Raw genomic sequence first — 20,293 nt, 5'->3', positions numbered from 1 at the left:
TTGCTTCACCTTTTCTTTAGATGAACTGCATTATTTTTGTGTCAAACTACTGAAGCAGGAAAACTTTATGGCTCTAAACTACTTTTATTTCTACAGATTTTCTGCCTTTTATTTTGCACTGAGCATTGAAAGGGATATGAAATAAACCAGAAGAAGTAACTAGCACTCCTTAAACTCCTGGTTGTCTCAATGTATAAAAATAACAGTGCCATAGTACCACTCCAGAGGAGTTTTCTGCACTAGCCAGTGAGAACTGCACCCATAAGCAGCCAGTAAGCAGAATGTACAAATACAGAGTTATATTGCCCCAAAATACACATATACTTCTGGCACCCTGGTCTAAAGAGATACTTTGGGCATTGATGCCTTGAATCCAATGAAAACATTCTACTTTATGGAAGCAATTAATGTGCCCCAAATCAAGTAAAAATATGAGGGGGAAGATTAAAAAAAAATCATAACAGAAAGACTAATGTAGTAGAGTGACATTTAAGGCTTATAAAACTGCACTGGGATTATGAAATTACATTCTGGCTTTCTTTCCTAAAATGATAGAAATTAAAAAGAAAAAGAACATATATTTTGCCAATCAAACTCACAAAATCCTTCTTCCAGATTTTTGAGATAAAAACTCACCATTAAGTATTTTTATACTTCTTTTGGGAGATTTTTATCCATAGGCCAGTTCTCTCATTTATTCCTAGATGCCTAGCAAGAAAAAAAGCTTCTCGTGGGAGTTAACATCTTCTTTTATTTTCAGAAATACTAATTCATATTCCAATGTTTTATCTATTTTTAACCTAAAATAGAATGGTAGTTTCTCTAATTAAAGAAGAATTAATGAAGCACCTCTGGTGCTTCCCTGATTGTTTACTACCCTGGTAGAAAATTCAGGTGAAATAACAGCGCCCTTCGCTCATTCAATCTTTTTTTGTTTGACTTAAAAGAACCTTTTTGGTGAGGATGGCAGGCTGAACTTCAGGTATTTTGAAGGAAAGAGACAAAGGATGCAAGGAATGGAAGGAGGAGTTTCAGAGCAATGCAGATTCACCACTGCCTCCCACTATCTACAGAAGTACCTCTGGTCATCAAAATACATCTTCCAAGCTCCCAAGCCTTTTGGATATCTCAGCTTTGCTGTCTGCATTACTTCTGTGTGATGAAATAGCATCCAGATATCTACCAGGCTGATCCTCCTTTGACCAGCAGCGGAGTCCAGGAGATTTATGTACTTAATAAACAGATGCTGCACAGGGTCCAGCTCTACAAAAAAAAAGCAGTAACTACACAGAAACACATGACTGAAATTCCAAAAAAACCCTCTCTGTTCATGTATTTGAAATAATGGCTAACCAGGTTGGTTTTTGAAGAATTTTGGCCTGAAGCTGCTATCATATCAAGGCGACTTTATAAAGTAATAAAGGTTGAGCTTGTATAAACAAGCAAACCTGCACAGCTCACATCTGAACAGGGGTTTGCAGATAACATGTATTTGCTGTATTTGAACACTAAACCTATTTTCAGCAAAAGGATTTTAACACAGACTTTGAAACAGGGAAGGCCAATTCCATTCTTCCAGTTACTGAGGTAACTTCACACTGGTTTCAGTAGCATGGCTCTGAGTTTCACCCAGTATTTCAAAGGCAAGGCATACTGTCTAAACACTGTTTTTTCTTCTCCAAATTTTGCTGCTCAGTACAGGAGATATTTCCTCATTCAGCACAGTAGAATGTCAAAAAAAATATTTAGATATTCCTTTAGTGTTGTCTGCAAATGCTACTATAAAATGCTACTGGTGAAAGATGTGATTGCTTAAATTATGAATTGTTAAAAGAAAATGGCAATAAAAGAGTAGTATAAAGCCACAGCCATGTAAAAAATAGCACCGGGGGAAAAAAGACTTCTGAGACATCCACAGATTAAGAACAATGGAATTATTTTAGCAACTAGGTAACTTTTCAAACTTCAAGGTATGCTAATGCTTGGAAGAATCTATTTCAGCAAAATACGATACATTCCTCTAAGAATCTTATTCTTCTTTCTTTCCTATGACCCTTTCAAGTCCTGTAGTCCCTTAAATTGTTCCTGTGCATGGGCTCCACTGGTACCCAAAAAAGCATTTTCACAAGAACTGTCTGACAAATGTCATGATAAAAGCTACACTTCATAAACCCACCTGAAGTGACCTGCAAGTCTTAGGTTACAGCAAATGTTTCTGAACTATCCTAGTTACAAGGCATTGCTAAAAGAGGCAAAGCATGACACTTCAAGTCGTAACTCTAGTCTTGACGGAGATGCGTCAACCCTTAGTCAAATGAATTCATTTAACATCAAATAATACACAGAAAGAAAAGAACAAAAACAGCACATAAAATAATATTTATGTTACAATAAGACAAACAAATGTCCATACAAGAACTAAATCTTTCATTTATCATCACCAATTCCCTTATCTGCAAAGGGGAAAACTGCAATGACATATTTTGTAGAGCTATTTTGAGAACTGTTCAGATTTGTGAAGTTTGAGATGGAACACCAGATAAATGCAGATGAATTTTTTTATCAACTGCAAACATACACATACTTTTATAAGCAGACATATGTAAAATGAGATGACTGAACGTATTTTTGTAACCTATAAGGCTGGAAACATCTTTATATAGGAAGCAATGTAAAACAACAAAGTTTATTAAACACAAAACTGTTTTCTCCTCAACACTAAAGAGTACGGACTACAAAATTCAGAACATCTTCAGGGGAAATTAAACACATATGTATATTTATACTTAAATGGAGATTCATTCTTTTTGGCAAATGATCACTAGCAGACATACTGGGCAATATAGCTGGATAGTATTTCTGAAAATACGTGATTCTCTTACAGCTCACAGCTCTTTAATATTACTGATGGATCTCAGTTAAAAACTATATTAGGAAATCCTACAGTATTGTAGGGACATGCAAAGCATTTTTGAAATTGGCAATCCGGATTAAAGCTCACAAACAGAATGGACACTTTCATGCCACGCTCATTAGTAACATTACTGGCAGGACACAAAATCCTCTAATGAAAGTTAACTGCCGCATTTTCTGCCTTTTTCTTCCTTCTCGAAACTTGACTCATATTTAGAGGAAAGAATAACATATCAGCACAGCTCTTCATGCCAGCAACAATTCAATACAAAAAAAAACCCCTAAAGCATTTCTACTAACACATAAATTTGCTTGAAGTAAAATTTCAGTTCACAGGAGTGTCACTCTGTAAAGGGAAATACAAATTTTGAAGGTTTCCTCTACCACCCTGAGATCCAAATCTTCCAGTTCTGCTCAAGTTTACAGGACTCCCAAGCATCTAGCACAAAACATCACCAGTCTCTGAAATGATAATGGTCTTCAAAGAAACTGATCTTTTGAAAACCATGTGAAAGACTAACATCTTAGACATCACAGCATTATCTTCAAGTCACAAAAAGATTGATGAAATACACGTTTTTATAACTCCTAATTTCTTCTTTTTTACTATTATTAAAGCTAGTGAAATGACTGCAATCTGTAACAAATTGAACCAGAATTCAAAGCTAAAATACAGCATGAAGATCACTAAAAACAATAAGCCAGCATGAGTTTAATATCAAATTAAAAACATGTGCAGCAGGATAGTAAAATACTATATAATATTCCTGAACACAGTGCAATACATTGCTTTGGCGTAATCCCTAACAGAACACAGAACATACTAGTGTATTTCTGCCATATGTAAAAGAAGAGGAAGAAAATACAAAGGTCATTTGATAAAGAAATTATTTAGGAATACAAGAAATATTTCAGAGTCCTTAATTATATTTTGACAACCCTTTGTAATGTCATAAGGGAACCACAACACTAAGTCTGCAATTGCTTTTTTGCACTCATATGTACTCTGTTAAGCTAAGCAATGCTTTACCAAATTAAGGCTTGCAAGTAATTTTTGCTTCACAGTTTCTCACTTGCTGTAGAAGATCTACTATGTCCTGGTGACAGCTGGAACTTCTAGATGAATAGATGGAATGCTAATGTGTGATCCCCCATCACATTTAAACTAGCATAAATAACCAGTGAACCAGATCTTCATGTTTATTTTATGAAAAAAAAACCCCAAATCTTTTAAAGAATTAATGATGCAACCATGAAAAAAAACTTGGTAACATCCTACAAATAGAAAGCTCTTGTGCATATTTTCTTTTAGAGTTTTAAATATTAGCTTTATGTATTGTCTAATTTTAGGACTTCTTTTTTCAGACTAACAGTATCATAAATTGTTGCTATGTGAACTATGAAATGAGGAGATCGACTTGTAAAAGTTTTGGGTCAAACTGTTCCCAAAGCCCATCTTCCAAGCTTTCTTTATCTATTGCATACAACTAAACCCAAAGGAGATCTTCAGATTCAGTAGAAGAAGCCATCTTCCTGGGAGCAGAATTTATTTTACAAGCACAACCAGAGCTGATAATTATGTTGCATGAGGAGCTCTTTACACAGAATTCTGACCAATGAACACTCTTATTTTTCTGTTTGTAGAAAATCAAAACCTAGACTGAATTGGCAATTGTAAAATTAACAGAATTCAAGTCTGATACTTTCTGAATCAAGCAAGAAAATAAGAAATTATTTGTTCCAGGAAATGCTGTGGAATATCTGAACATCTTGCTACTTCAGCACCAGATAGTTACTGAAATTGTAACTCAAAAGCTTGCTTACCAGAGCAAGCAAAAGAACACAGTAGCACAGTTGGGGTAGGAGTCTGGCTTCCTCTTGGTGTCTGACAGACCCTGATGAGCGGAGCTCTATGAAGTCTATCTCCAACTAAGTTCACTTAGCAGGGTACTATAGGGAAGCCATCAATCTGCCATCAGAGGCTCCTTTGCAGTTCCTGACAAAAGGGTGGGAAAAGACAAGTAAAAAAATATGCTGAAAGCAGAGCAGAGTATCAAACTGTACAAGAATTTTGTTTGTTGATGCTTGGAACTTTTACTCTCCTCTGCCTTTTTAAATTCTGTGTGGTGCTTCCTTAGTCTTTGTATAACAGATAGCTCAGAACAATTTGCCCCTAAATCTCCAATTCTGTGCTCTGCTCTTTACAGAGCAAAGAATCCTCTTACTTGCACTAATACTGTCTGCTTAGCCAAGAAAACCATTTAAGATTCACAGCTCTTCTGGTTTACATATGTGTGTAAGTCTACCAAGGGAAACTGAAGGGTCTTATATTAGAAAGTGCTCATTGTTGTTGTCAATGCCTTTTAACAAAATTACCTTCTACTTTATTACATATGAAGCTGGGAAAGCATTATACTTAAAAACAAGTAAATGCACAATCTCCTTCTGAGAAGACACATTTCTGGCTTCTTTAGTGTTATAAAGACTTATGTATACAGTAAATGAAGTTTTGAGCATGATTTCTACTCTTAACACTCTCTGATGTGGTTCATTTTAGCCACTAACATAAAATGAAAAGCCATGAAAATGGCATTTGTTTTTTCTTGTTCACAAATTAATATGGACTGCTTCCTAAAGGTCTCACAAATTCAGTAGTGTTCACAAATGCTATTACCATTTAAGAAAGGAGAATGGCAACTAAAGTTCTGCCTGCTTAAACACATATGAAACAGCACAAGCTTGTTTGTTTATGCAATGCCCTCAGATTAATTTCTGATCTCATAATTTGCAGTAAATTGTTCTTAGCAGCAAAGGCATCAAGGATTCAAGGATTTATCTTTGTTATTTGTACAAAGAAAGTAAGAAACAGACTTACAAAGCTGCTACCTAATGTTAATAAATAAATTGCCTAAGTCTGACAGCAAAATCTGACCTGCAACTTGTAACTCAAAAGCAGATTAGCATTTGTATAATCAGACTGAGTCACACAATTCTTCAGCTAGATCAGAAGTTTAAAAAGGAGCATAGGATATGAATTTCTAGGAGAAATACCCTACAAAATCTTTCTCCACAGTGAGAATAGCTAATGGCCTGGGTACAACCACTGGGATTCTCCCAGGAGCAGTAACATTACTGCACTGTGTATCTGAGAGTGAACTACTTTTTCAGACTTAAGCTGATTTTGTCCTTCATAAGTGTATTTCTTGTCTCCCTCCCCCACTCTCCATGCAAGTAAAGAGTCTTGAGGTGTTCATGAGAGCAAACTGCTAGGAAAAAAATAAGTGGAGTTTACACCTCAATTTATGGTGATCAGAACAAAAGGAACATGTCCAACTCTAACGATCTGACAGGTAGAGACCACTCTGCAGCACTGGTCAATAGGACATTATGTACCTTGCCCACAGCTTAAAAAGCCATAAAAACACATACACGATCACTTCATCTTATCAACTGCCCCACTACTGAATGGCATGCATTGGGAGCAATATTTAAGAGGTTGTGGAATTCAGATGACTATCCACACTACCAAAACTGAAAGGGAAGCTCATCAGGAAACAAAATACATTTTATTTATACACCCCCTTTCCCACCCTTCCTTCTGTAATATATTTTTTCCTAAGATCTAGGAGTCTCCCTATCATCACTGTGTTCTATAGGAAGCGATAAATATCTTCCCTAGACTGCTGCCTTCCAAACCCACTCAAAACTAGGGCCTGTGGCCTGTTGTATTTCTATGTCCTTTGACAAAAACCAGAAAACTGAAAGTTAAAACGGTTCCACCAACACTGTTGACAGCACAAACCAGTAATAGCCAGTTTAACTACAAATCAGAATCTCTGTCATCAGAAAATAAAAATACCCCAGTCACATACCCTGATCCTTGATAGTGAAAAAAAGAGACACAGATACATTTGTCACCATAATTGCTATGGAAACCCTTTATCATGCACCAGGCACTGGAAAATTTCAGGTTGTTACAACATCACGTCCATGGACGTGTCACATAAAGGAAAACAAGAATGTCGTGAAAACAAATATCAATCATTAATACTTTGTCCATTCCTAATGCAGACTTGGACAGCTGCCAAAGAGAAAGGAGAAGCATCTGTGAGGCTGCTGTATCTCAAAGTCCCACACAGAGAGTGCTCATGTATGCTGATATGAGAGACAAAGTATGTTGTGCTAGAGATAGGCCAGGGAGAGGATACTGCCCTGAAGAAGGAAACAGTTGGCTGGCTGAGATGAAGTCACACCAAAATACCACCCTGCCCCACACTTACAGTCTTTAATAGCTTTAGTTCAGTGCAATTTTTTTAAAGGATTGTTTTTGCCTTCCTTCACCGTAATATGAAAAGCATGGCTTCTAGTATTTACATGAACCTTACTTCTAAACAACAAAAAAAGTTCAAAATGGCCAGCCTTCCCTCTTTAACGAGACAGTACATTTCTTATGGAATTAACATTAAGACTAGAAGCTAAACTTTGTTCTCTGTCAAGCAGGAATACTTCCATTATTTTAAAGAGAGAAAGTATGGGCAGAATTTGGTTGTATAGATTTACTGGCAGTAGAACTCTTTCTGGTTCAAGCTAATCTAAATGCATATTTACATTACAGATAAGAAAAAGAAGATTTTTTTGGGGGTCACTCAAGAGTCAGAATTTAATTTCAGCAATAATATTAAATATAATAAATATTAAAAATAATAAATATTTTATTACTCACTCTTCTACAAAAGAACACAGCTTACATGGTATTTAAAGTAGCTTTCTTTTTAACAGAAAACCAAAATCATAAGAAGGCATATTGGTTTTTTTTGAAGATTAGACTAGAAATTCTTTAGGTTTTTTTATTGTGATCTTTACTTTTCAGAGATACAATAGAACCATAAGCTTTTTCTGGAAGAAAAAAAAAAAAAAAGGCGCCTGTAAGTTGTAATAAAGCTTCTTGTTACTTAAAATGGGAAAACGTAAAGCAAAATTATCTTTTATCATCTATTTTTGAAGAAAATAAGCAGTAAAAACCCTAAAATGATAGGAGATTGTGCCCAGTAACTAGGTGTGTGTTAGGTGAACTTAGTGTGTCCTTTATAAAACCACAGTGAAAAGAATGGGAGTTAATAAAACAGTGAGTATAGAAATGATTAGAATTTATCCCTGATGCTAGCACAGACTTGCATGGTGAGAACATCAGAAACTTCCTAAATGCTTCTCCAATCAGCATTAACATTTTTTTTCTTTAAAGTCAGGTAGCCTTTACTCACTAACCAAACTGATCAATACTTCAAATTTGAATTTCTCACAGACTGAGTCAAGACCAGGGAAATTGCTAACAATCACAATAGGTTGGAATTTCTGCATTACTTAATGACATGCCAAGGGGTTTTGAATTATTTTATCTGTATGTGAAAAGATTCTGTTTTCTGGAGATACTTTACATTTTTAAAAGTCTTGAGATTTTCAACTACAGCTTCCAATATTTAAAAAACGCTGTTTTCATTACTTGAAAAATGCTGTTTCACCAAGTTATCTGGATCTGAGTTTCAGTTTAAGGGGATAAACTTCTAAACGTACAGCCTCCATGTAGTTGTTTGAGATCCATAGATGTCAACACTGGCTAGCAAGCAATTCAGCAGAATGGTTACCTGATTCAATAGCTGCCTACAGTCAGAATCTAGAATTAGGAGGCACGAATGTGTGCAGCTAGTGTCATGTGAGAGACTCCCAAGGTATCCAAGACAGCTGCCTGTGACTGACAGCTACAACCACAGTCCAACACAGACTCCAGTTCGTGTACATAAAACAGCCAGAGGCTAAGGCCAGAGACGCTGGATCAATTCACACAGCAACAAATGCCTGAATGCAGACAATGTAATTGAGCCCAAGGATTTTGCCATGAGCTGAATAGGTTTCTGGATGCGCTGACTATTGACTTAACCTTCACGGACTGCAAGGAGTGCTTAGACACCTCATAGGTCAACACCTATACAACACAAGCTTCTGGGTTTAGGCATCTTAATGTAAAGCTGAGTACAACTCTGTTTCATGCCCTAATGTCTTCCCCACAAGTGCTCTCAAAAGAATGATTCTTGGACTCAATCAGTCAGTCAAAACGAATGAATACACACATATCCTCCTGACACAATAAGAGCATCTTGAGCTGAAAAGGAAGAAAAGGCATTATTAAGAAGAAAGGGTATATGTTGCAGAGGACAACAGTGATGACTCAGAGGTAAGCATTTCCACTGGGAGGAATTACTGAACTTAACATGCAAGAATTCTCTCTGAAAACAAGTTGGGGAACATTTTTAGATGGTTTTTTCTTTGGTTTGCACCTCACTTCTCTTACACCCGTAATGAGATTTCTCTGCCTTTCTGCCCTTGAAACCGCACTGAACGCTGCCATCTCCATGGTGGTTCCTTGCCTATAGCCACCCCAGGGCATTTCATGTAGAGATATGAGCTCCAAAGACTGAGCTGCTGTTTACAAGCATTAGCAAGAGACACTCTCTAAGCAACTGAAATGTGGGAGGTGGGGGTCCAAACCCAGAAGGAAAGGATACGGGTGGCAGCACAAGTTAATATCAACTAGAGGGCAGCCCACAGGCTCAAGTATCAGCCTCAGGTCCTCAGAAGAGCTTGCTCAGAGCTACAGTGCCACACAGAATTACCATCTCTCTCTTCATCAACCCCCAGCAGCAGAGAGGCTGAAGGTACCTCACTGTGTAGTCCACACAACAAGAGCCTGTTGTGAAATGTAAGCGCCGTGGGCGGTGGTCATCTCCAGCATCATATGGACTTCTTAGACAATTCTGTTAAACAGAGCCTGGCATTGCAAGGATACTGTGCATTCAGGCCAAGTGGTTTGAGGGTGCGCAAAACAATCTATCTTTCAACAGATTGATTTTATGATGTTTAGAAACTTAAAAGTCTGAAGGAAATGCTTGCTTCTCATAACAAAAATCTTAACTTGAAAAAATTGCCAGTCAATAAGTTGGTAAGCTTTAACTTACAATTAAGATTCTGAAATATAAAAGGCCCTCACAGAAATCCTGGTTCAGGTAACTAACTTGTGCTAGGACAGTTCCACAGATCAAAGCTTACTTCCCACAAAGCATATGGAACATACAAAAAGGCTGAGTTTCTCAACTGATTTCACTAAGTATGGCATTGGTACTGGCTTTGTAATTTTTTTTTTTCGTATTTCTTTGCACTGCCATATTTTATAGCACTCAAATAATTCACATTTCATTTTTGCTATATATAATGTTTCCTTTCTGCTGGTCTATTTCTCCCTTAGAACTGAAGTTTGGCCCCTAGATTTCCACATCTTCAATTACAGCTCACAAGACAAAGTTCCACTATTCTCAAATAAAGCATAACTAATTCAAAGCAGTGTGTCTAATTAATCAAAATAGCTAGCAGTGCAATATTTAAAATAACTGAGGGCTGCTTGGATTATAGCAACATTATTAGCATGTGATTAATAAGCAGTTGAAGTATTACATTTGCTACACATTTGCTAAGTTATTTTATCTTGCTTTAAAGTTTGGCGGTAAGGTTTCAAGCCATAGTTAGGAGATTTGCTCTATTCAGTATTATGTTGTTAACCCCACCATCTGGTCAGACAGCTGAGGGAACTTAACCATATGCGGGGGGCATATTTCTCTCTTGGGAAATATTTTTCTTACAGAATTATGCAACAGTTACCAGTTTCCATCTTATTACAGTAGGATCAAAAAATACAGTAAAATACTTTGTAGACAACCTGAGCTCAGTGAGCCCTGTGTTTATCTGTTACTTATGTAAGAAAATAAGATGGCACTTACTTGAGGACCAGGCTGACCCTGAAAAAAAACAAAGACCACGAATGATTATGGAAAGTTATGACAAGGATGAACTCCTTAAATAGTAGAAAGTAGTTACAGTGCTCTCTGATAAGGAGCTGACAAAATATATAGTGACTGCATTGAAGTCAGACTTTAGATTCTTAAGTTTATATTGAATTTGAGTGTTTTAATTCAAACTGATTAACTTTCTTGCAACTGATTCTAGAAATAAATTACAATAGCATATCAAAACTGCATTTGAGAAATTTCTTATTTTAGATATTCATAACCATTTGGAAATGATAGAAAGACTCAATTGACAGTTCTCAAGTGAGAAAGAAGCCAGAGGGGCTGAGCTGTTTCAGAAGCAGGTATTATGGGTTTTTTCTCCTTATTTCTCTATCATGGCTCACCTCCATGCTTCAAGGAGATGCTAATTATTTACTATTACTGCTTATTGAATGAACAAAGTCTCAAAACTGGAGGAACACAGTGCTTTTGGCCATTGCTACAGGCACCACAGTTTTAAGCAAGTATAAACCAGTATTTAAACCAGCAGTTGTGAAAGGTTTGAGATGAGCTTTTGTCAGTCAATCTAGGAAGACAGCTGATACATTTCCTCTCTCTTACTTATCAACATCCCCTTTAGATCACCCCTGGACTAGTGGAGTGACACTCTGCACACTGAGGAACTGTATTTCTTCTTGCTGCAAGTCTTTACAGAGTAGAATTCTTATCCCTAATTTTCCTATACACAAAAAGCCAGTGAAAGTCCTGAATTATTTTAGTGCCCTTAACAGAAATTACTTGCATGAAGTAGAATTATTTTAGCAAACACTAGAGTAGCTGTGACAATAAACAACATGACCCAGACAATCAGCTCACATTGTATGACAGAAAAATGATTACATATTTCTCCTTAGAGAGAATTCCTTTAATCGCCATGGGCTAGCTTAGCTTCTGGTGTTTTATGACAATTAAAGTAATACTTCAGTTAAACTGAAACTATGTTTCCTTTTGTTTACAGAAATTGAGCATGAAGCCTTCTTTTAAACCTTATAAAACCACTTCAGCTGGAAGGTACTTTTACAGAGAGTTGAAACTTTTCTGTCTGAAAAACAGGAAACACTTTTTTTACTGTTAACTAAGCACAGGACCACAGGAGATTGTGGTGTTTCCATTCCTGAAGACCCCCAAAGACCATCTTGACATGATCTTGGGCAAACTGTCTGAGATAGCTCCACCTGAGCAGAGAGGTTACACGAGACGACCTCCAGAGATCCCTTCCAATTTCAACCATCCTGTGATTCTGGGCAATTTTAGACAGGGTGGGAGGCAAAAGCATTTCAACTTGGAACCATTATCAACAAGAAAAGCAAATGAAGAAATGCTTTTTATATTAACTAATAAAAATTTTTGTGCCAATTTAAAACCACAACAAAATGGAATTTAAATTTACATAAAGATTGGTTTTTGGTTTTTTTTTTTTTTTTTTAATATATGGAATCATGTTACAGAGGAATAACAGCAAAATACAGATTTACTGTGGCTATCTAATCTTTACACCAAATGCAGCATAAAGCATTCCCTGTTGCGGATGCTGCAGTTTTCTCATTGTTCCTTAGAACAAAACGGCACCATAGAGGATATAAAAAAAAAAAAAACAACAAAACTTACTGGCTGAGGTTTTTCAGTTCAAATATTAGGTAAAACTTTCTGAGCTGGTGAGCCCTATGAAGTTACACATTACACTGGGTTAATGAAAATGACTGAGGTTCCTCAGCATGCGGATTTTACCCTAATCTTCGCCTCAAAGCATATTTTAAGATATTTTATGTTATACCTCATCTTAAAACCATCAGGAATTGCTTACTGATGCAGTACTGGACAGCCAGTACAATAAAATTGCATAAATTATCCAAACTGAGACCTGTGCCTGCAAACTTAATACATAAAATTCAGAATGCATTTGCTCACAAGAATATATGAAGTTGCAATAGATTTCCACCAAATCATTAAAGGCTGTCTCCTACATATATCTATATATATAAAAAGCCAAAACTTAAATGAAGGTCTGAAATTACCAAAATGTTTCAACAAAGAGTTGATTTAAAGCAGTGGAAAGCAAATAAACAGAATATATGCATATATATTTGAAAAATGAGATTTGAAAATTGACTTTTTTTCCTTCATCTAAGACATATAGGCTGCTAAGTGTCCGCATGGTACATGCTATATGTATGATACAAGAGTCATATACACATAACACAAACATATTCTGAACTGAATGTGAGGTAAGGGCTGCAATCATACTCCCACGGAAGTGCTTTCTACTCTCAATCTCAACAGCATCGCTACATTCTGGTACCGAGCATTTGTAATTACTCTTCTTTCATGTCTCCAATACAGAAAAACCTGGAAAATGAATTTTTATAGGACAATGTTTTTTCATGTAGACAGGAAACGATGAGATATCGGGGAATATAACAGCTGCATTACTCTTAGTTTATATGTGCTGCCAATATTACAATTATCCTACATTTAGCTATAAATGCAGATGCTGAATATGAAAGTACTCAAAGCAGAATGATTACCCCTTGGCTATTAGCTCCTTCAGCATGGAAGGAAATTTGCATTACTGAAGGTAAATATTTTCTGGTTTTTACAATGGCTCCCAATTGTTCAATATTTCTGAATGATCTTATCTAGTCCTTGCCCTACTATCCACTGCAGTTACAGCAGCATTTTCCCTTCTCACAAATGATCCAATAAGTGACGCTACCCAGAGGGTGTAGCAAGCACTGAATTATGGAACTCATCAGCTCTTCTTACAAAGGTATGGGTAGAAAAGCATCACAACAGTGACATTTTTAATTGTAAAGGGTTATTGTCCACAACAGCAATTCAAAGTGTGGGACACAGAAAGGGGCTGTTAATTTTGCCCTCTCTCATTTTTGCATATTGTGATAGGGTCAGAAGTAAAGCTCCTTGGGTTAATTTGGTGATCATTAAAAAACTCCCTACCATGAACTCAATCTGATACTATAACTCATTGGAGCATGCTCAATCTCCATTTATCTGCTTGTGTTCTCAAAATGGCCCCAGGTCTACTGAAATCAGTCTGGTTCAATTGCTGCATAAATGACCCCCAGTTCATGTTGTTTGTGGATTAAAATGTTTTAGGTGTACGTCTTTATCTAAATTTTAGATAACCAACAGAGAGAAAATAGTGTTCAAGACTGAAAAGTCAGCACCATTCTTATTTTTGTCTAATGAGTATCTCTTTATTAAAATCTGTTACATACTCTAAAACTGATCCATTGATTCTAGCTACCAACTAATTGCTGCCTTTGCATGCATTTAAGGATCAGTTCCAACATCACTGACTGGTGAGGGGCATTTTGGTGGCTGCTGCTTTGAACACTGCATCATTGCTCATGTACTTGATTATCCCAACTGAATGCTGCTCTTTTTTTGCCTTCTTTATTTTTTTTTTAATCTAAATTATTACCGTGGGTATAGCTGCATAATATGTCATGGTTTCAGTAAAATCTCCAGGACAATTTTCCCTTCTATATTCCTATTTACTAGCTTAATACACTATTTTGAGGCGAACAAAGGGATTTGGCAACCTATTCTAATTGCCATGATGGAAGGTCCACTGTTGTCAGTTAATCCCTCCCTAGCAATTGAACTTAATATTAGCTGTTGATATATAAAACAAAATTATATTAAATGATTTAATGATATTAAAAACAAAAAGAAAATATCCATGGTGTAACTAAAGTCAACAGGTAAGTTATCAATCCCCTAGAAGAGATTCAAGGAAAAGCTTATTGACTGCATGTTGCAAACTTTACAGACAAGTTACTTAACAGTAGAAAGCAACCTCAAGGAGCACAGGAAAGAAAGAGGAGAAAATGAAAGCTGACACTGCAAGTTAAAAAGTTGAGCTTGCAAAGGAAATGGGGCTTGTAGTAAGTTAAAGGATAGAACAGAAAAGAGGTATCCAGGATATCAGTGAAAAGGGGTGCCCTGGGAAGGCAGAAAAGAGATGAAGCAAAAGGAATAACATGAGAAAGTGCCAAAACTGGATTTTCACACCTTTTCCATGGTGTTAATCTTTAAAGAGCTGGGAACATAAACTTTCAGGCTCAAAGATCTAAACATAAAGCTACACAAATGAACACACAAGTACAAATGCATTAACAAATGCATTGTATAAAATTAAATGCTATTTCTAACTTAATTCAAGCAGCATATCCCTAACGAATATCTGGAATATTCATACAAATGCATATATTATGGGACATGAGGCTGTTCAGATTTAATCAGCCAACACAATCCTGGCACAGAAATTAAAACACAAAAATTAAGAATTTGTGAAAGAAGGAGGAGTCACAGAAATACAGAAATGTAGTCAGAAATGGTACCCTGCTGTTTGAAAGTCACCACTAAACAGACAGAGCACCAAAGGAGGAACCTGCCTTCCAATCTAATTCAGACAGAAAATGATAAGTGAATAGGAGGAGCAGAGCTGACCTCCATTTCCTTACATAGGCACAAAAGACTGAAGTGGCTTTTCAGCGACCTGTTAAAAATCCATGCTACTGGAGTTGAACTAATCATGCTGAAGGAAGCCAGTATTTGACTAATACACATTTCAGCGTAAGTCATTTTAAAAAGCAAAGAGGGGAATACGTGAGAGACCTAAATTACACTGGTTTTGAACAAATCACCTACCAGCTTTCCATCCATACCAATCGGACCCTGGGATAATCAAAAGTCAAAACAAAATGGAACAGTTAAATCAGAGGAACACTGAAGATGAGGGAAAAAAACAGACTTGGAGAATACTGTGGACTTTAGATGATGAGTAACTCTACGTCAGCAGCTAAATGCAATACATTTAGAGAATGAAGGCACAGAAAAGACAAAAGAAGACAGAATTAATAAAAAACAGCATGGTGGAAAGTAGCCAGGCAATAGCTGGTGTCTAACATAAGACAGGTTCAACATGCAATGAAGGAATTATTAGTCTGGCAAATCACAGTGGTCCAACATAACCAAACATATGAAATAATGCATCTTGCTTGTGTATTTTTTTTGAATAACAGAAAACGGCTACTTACTTAGCCTATTTATGTGGTGGCAACATAAAATCTCATAACTAATCTGTATTTAAATTAGCATTATAGAAATGATTGTTAATAAAAAACTTAACCTCACGTCGTTCACAGGGGTTCTAAAGATTTCTACCTACACCTTGCCAGAGAAGTCTTGTGCCTTACCTCATTTTCTCTTTTGTCCCTTGGGAAACATGGAATTTTCCTCACTAGTACTTTACAAGTTACTTATTTTCTTAGGAGTCCAGAAGTTGGTTGCAGTCAGAGGGATGCAAATTACACAAACAGAATAATTCCCAGTATAATGCAAATTATACTGGCAACGGAACAAGAGCAGGCAGAGTAAGTTTTTTCTGCCACTAAATTAATGTTTTAGGCTGAAATCGTAAGCTCTCAGGTATTTGCCATATGCAAACAGGACACTACTTCGTGCCTGCTGAAGAGAAGCTTTCTCTTAAATGTATCCAGACTTTCCCCCTGGAGCTTCAGAGGCAACCCCCTCCCGCCAGCCCCTCCTAAGCATACAGCCCCTTAGGGCTGACTGCTCACACTGCTACATTTGGATCACTGCTGCTGAGAAGAGAGCACATGACATATTTGCTGGTTTTATGTAGATCTATTTTATCCTTGCTGCATTTAGCCCTCTTCCTAAGTATTACTTTAGCTTGTGAGCAAACAATCAGCATAAAAGTTTAGTCTAAGTCAGGTCTGCAGGGGTTCTGGAGACTACTTCATCCAGGAGTGTATTCATACCTTCTGCACTATGACTAATATGTACTGCATGTAAGTAGACATATATTGAGCTACTTCAACAAGCTATCAAGAAAACATGGTAAAAAAACTGCTGCCACATCATCTAGTGAGCTCCCTAAGTATCTTTCTTCTCCCACCCTAGATCCTGGACTATGCCAAAAATTCCAGACATACTTAACATGAACAGGGACATCAGTTGGATGCACACATTGTCAAACTCATTATTTTTGGTACAGTATTGGCTTTGTAAGAAGCCCATGCACTAACCTACTTGTCAGATCCAATAACAAGTTACTCTGTCTGGGAAGCCCTGTGGGAATAAAATGCCTTACCTCACTTTCCAGCCAGCCCTTGCTGTGGTTTCCTGTCACACCATGAGTGGATGACATGCTGAGAGTGTAAAATGGGTCATCAGTGCCCTGGCTGTCTGCATGACCATTACCTTATTTATGTGGTGACATCCTAGGGAAGTTTGTGACTGTTGGGGTGACCTACACTATCCTTCAGATGTTATCTGTGAACAGTCCAGCCCTGGTAGCAAGGAAGAAGAAAGCAACACTGTCCAATGCATTAAAGTGGTAGAGCTTTTATTATTGTGTGTCCTCTGTGCCTCTTGATTCCACATATGCAGCACACATATAACACTTACTAATTTACTCATAATTATTTAGCAGATTTCCAAATATGATTCTATACGCTCCAAAAATTAAGGCATTTCCAACTTATTAGCTTTCCCAGATTTTTTCTAGCACTGGGTACTACAGGACATTTACCTAGTAATATTTACACACACAGTCTGCTGCAGGCACAGAAACGAAGGCTGAGCTGAACTCTGGCTAGGAACAACTTTATGTCTCGAAAACAAGCTAGAGATATTACCAGTCAAAACACTCACCAGCGAGGCCATGGTAAGTATGTTAAGTTCCCCACAGGGCTTTGTGGGACAGCAGGTAAGTTTAACCACTAGGTCTGCTACAAGCTTAGCCCAAGAGATTTAATTATTCTTATGATTAAAGAACACAGAAAATGATTATGCAAGTATTTGTAAAAGGAAGATAATGGGGTTAAACTGACTTACAAGGACCATTCACCATCTCTTGCACCTGTATCAGTGCTTGTACTGTGAGTATAAGCTCTGTTCTTAGGGAATGTTTCTTTATCATAGGAAAAAAAATACTATTTGTTCTTCTTTACAATGACAGGTGTTTTAAAGCTACTACTGGAGTTTTGCCTGCTCTTCATCCACGCTACATAGCTCCTGTACTTGAATTAAAGGACTGTATGTAGCATCTTGATGGGTCTCTCAAAGAAGATTCAGAAATTCCCAGCAGACTATAGAGAAGTACTTGCTTCTCTACACGAACAGAAAATATTAGGAATTTCTCCCATGACCCCATTTGTATCAGGGCTATTTGGTCTGACATCTCAAAATGTCTTCTGAGATTTGCTTTGTGGAATACAGGGACAAAGCAAAACTGTCTTGAGACACACTGCCTTCCAGAAGAAAAAAATACTGCGAAACAGAATACTCTTCCTTCATTATAAAAATACTGACTCTTTAACAGGCAAATATGGAAATTACCTTCTTCCCTTAGTTACTTCTTTCTAGTGTTAGAATGAGAGAGAAATCACTTTTTTAAAAATAGAAAAGACTAGAAACTATACAAGTACAGGCTGGATGAGAAAGATGAGCTGAAATAGTACATGATGTTGCTTCAGGATACACTGAGAAAAATCCTATATGTGACAATATTTATTGAAATTCATTACAAGATTGCACTGGAATTCCAAGTCATTTTCTTGAGATAAGGACAGTTTAATTTTTCATTCACTTTTAGAGCAAGAATTTAAACCATAGTCTTTGATTCAAACCTGAATGTCTTCAGAGTCGTGCTATGTAGATCAAACTATTTTCTGCTCTGTTCTATAAAATAACAGCCTCTAAAGATTAGCAAATAATTTTTAACAAGAGGTGCCAAATACATGGTTTTCCCTAACAAAATCCCTGTAGTGCAGTTCAGAGAACTAGACAAGACAATGAACCATGAAGACCCGGATGAGTAGGTTTAGGCAACACACGTACACTAAATATTTTTTCTCTTACTGTAGATGGTAATACAGATGGTACTGATTCTTCTGGACTGTGTGTTTCCCCTCTAGGTTTCCACTACCATTACTGAATGTATGCTATGGCTGGATGCAGCGGGTTTCACTGGGACAGAGTTAAATTTCTTTGCAGTAGCTCATGTGGGGCTGTGCTTTGTATTTCTGCTGAAAACAGTGTTGACAATGTAAAAATGTTTCAGTGACTGATGAGCACTGCTTATGCAGCATCAAGGCCTTTTCAGCCTCTCAGCCCACCCCAACAGAGAAGCGACTGGGGGTGCACAAAGAGTTGGGAGGGGACACAGCTGGGACAGCTGATCCCAACTGATCCAAGGGATATTCTGTATCACAGTGCATCATGCTCAGCATATAAAGCTGGAGGAAGAAAAAGGATGGAAGCTTACATTCAGAGTGATGGCCTTTGTTTTCACAGATAACCATTAGGTGTGATGGAGCTGTGGTCTCCCGGAGATGGCAGAATGCCTGCCTGCCCATGGGAAGCAGTGAGTTAATTCCTTGTTTTGCTTGGCTTGCGTGCACACCCTTTGCTTTAACTATCAAACTGTCCTTACCTCAACCTACAGGTTTTCTCACTTTTGTCTTCCAAATCTCTCCTCCATCCCAGCAGGGCAGTATGAGCGAGTGGCTGTGTGGGTGCTGAGTTGCCAGCTGGGTTCAAACCACAACACTATTTACTTACACTATTATACATACCTTTTTTGTTTTTTCCCCAGATTCTTCAAAAGTTGTTTGTACAGTAGATTTCATTTTTTCCAAATAGGACCTAACTATTTACTTAGCACTTAACTACCTGTCTTCATAACCTTGTTATGGACAGACACAACACACGACAGGTAGGAGAGTATGAGTTGCATTTCCATCTGGTTTTGCACAGCTTCCACTCATCAAGAATACTGAAAATAGGATGTCTCTCAGAGAAAAATATTCTTAAGCAGATTTTTCAACACTTCACAAAATCAGTTGTTTTCCACTCAAATAATATCTTTTTTCTTTTTTGTGACCCTGCCAGTAAAAAATATTTTAAGGATTTTAGGGTTCTTCTTTAGAAAGTAACTATGTAAGCAAGGGCATCAGAAACCTTTGGAGAGTTTCTGTCAAATAGATGGCAAATGTTATTATTTAAGGCAGCTTTAATGTGATAATAATTTCTTCAGAAATTTCTCACTGAAAAGGCAAAAGATATCACATGTTGAAATTTACTGTGTGATAAAAGAATCTTCCAAGCAAAGAAAAAGAAGAAGGTACCGATTATCTTCTTACTCTTAACTTCTCCACTCATACAGCAGTGATCTTTTTCAATTAAGGAATACTCATCAGAACACTGAGTTGTGAACCAGGACAAATAATAAACAGGAAACAGATATAATTCCTTCTTTGTAAGCTAGAAATCTCACCCTATATAGAGGGGGGAAGGGGGTGGTGTTAGATTTTTTGCTTGTTTTGGTTTGTTCTTTTCAGAAGTCAGAAACCCTTACCCTGACAAAATTATGTGACTAACTTTTTCCACATTTATAAATAATCTACTATAAATTTGATAGATTGCTACTT

The 20,293-nt window shown here is 37.0% G+C and overlaps 1 protein-coding gene across 1 annotated transcript in view; it reads right to left on the bottom strand.

Annotated features, from left to right (window-relative positions):
• Positions 1-20,293, bottom strand: part of COL25A1 (collagen type XXV alpha 1 chain) — a 298,968-nt gene that overhangs the window by 108,495 nt on the left and 170,180 nt on the right. The window contains exon 5 of the mRNA XM_066186248.1: positions 10,740-10,757. Within this exon, the coding sequence (XP_066042345.1) occupies positions 10,740-10,757 (18 nt within the window). The remainder of the gene's footprint in view (positions 1-10,739; positions 10,758-20,293) is intronic.

The sequence above is a fragment of the Chamaea fasciata genome, unplaced genomic scaffold (assembly GCF_029207755.1).
Source record: "Chamaea fasciata isolate MVZ Bird 193981 ecotype frontalis unplaced genomic scaffold, bChaFas1.0.hap1 SCAF_6, whole genome shotgun sequence".
NCBI lineage: Eukaryota > Metazoa > Chordata > Aves > Passeriformes > Sylviidae > Chamaea > Chamaea fasciata.
Note: the sequence above shows the minus strand (reverse complement) of the source record. Positions and strands in the feature narration are given on the sequence as shown.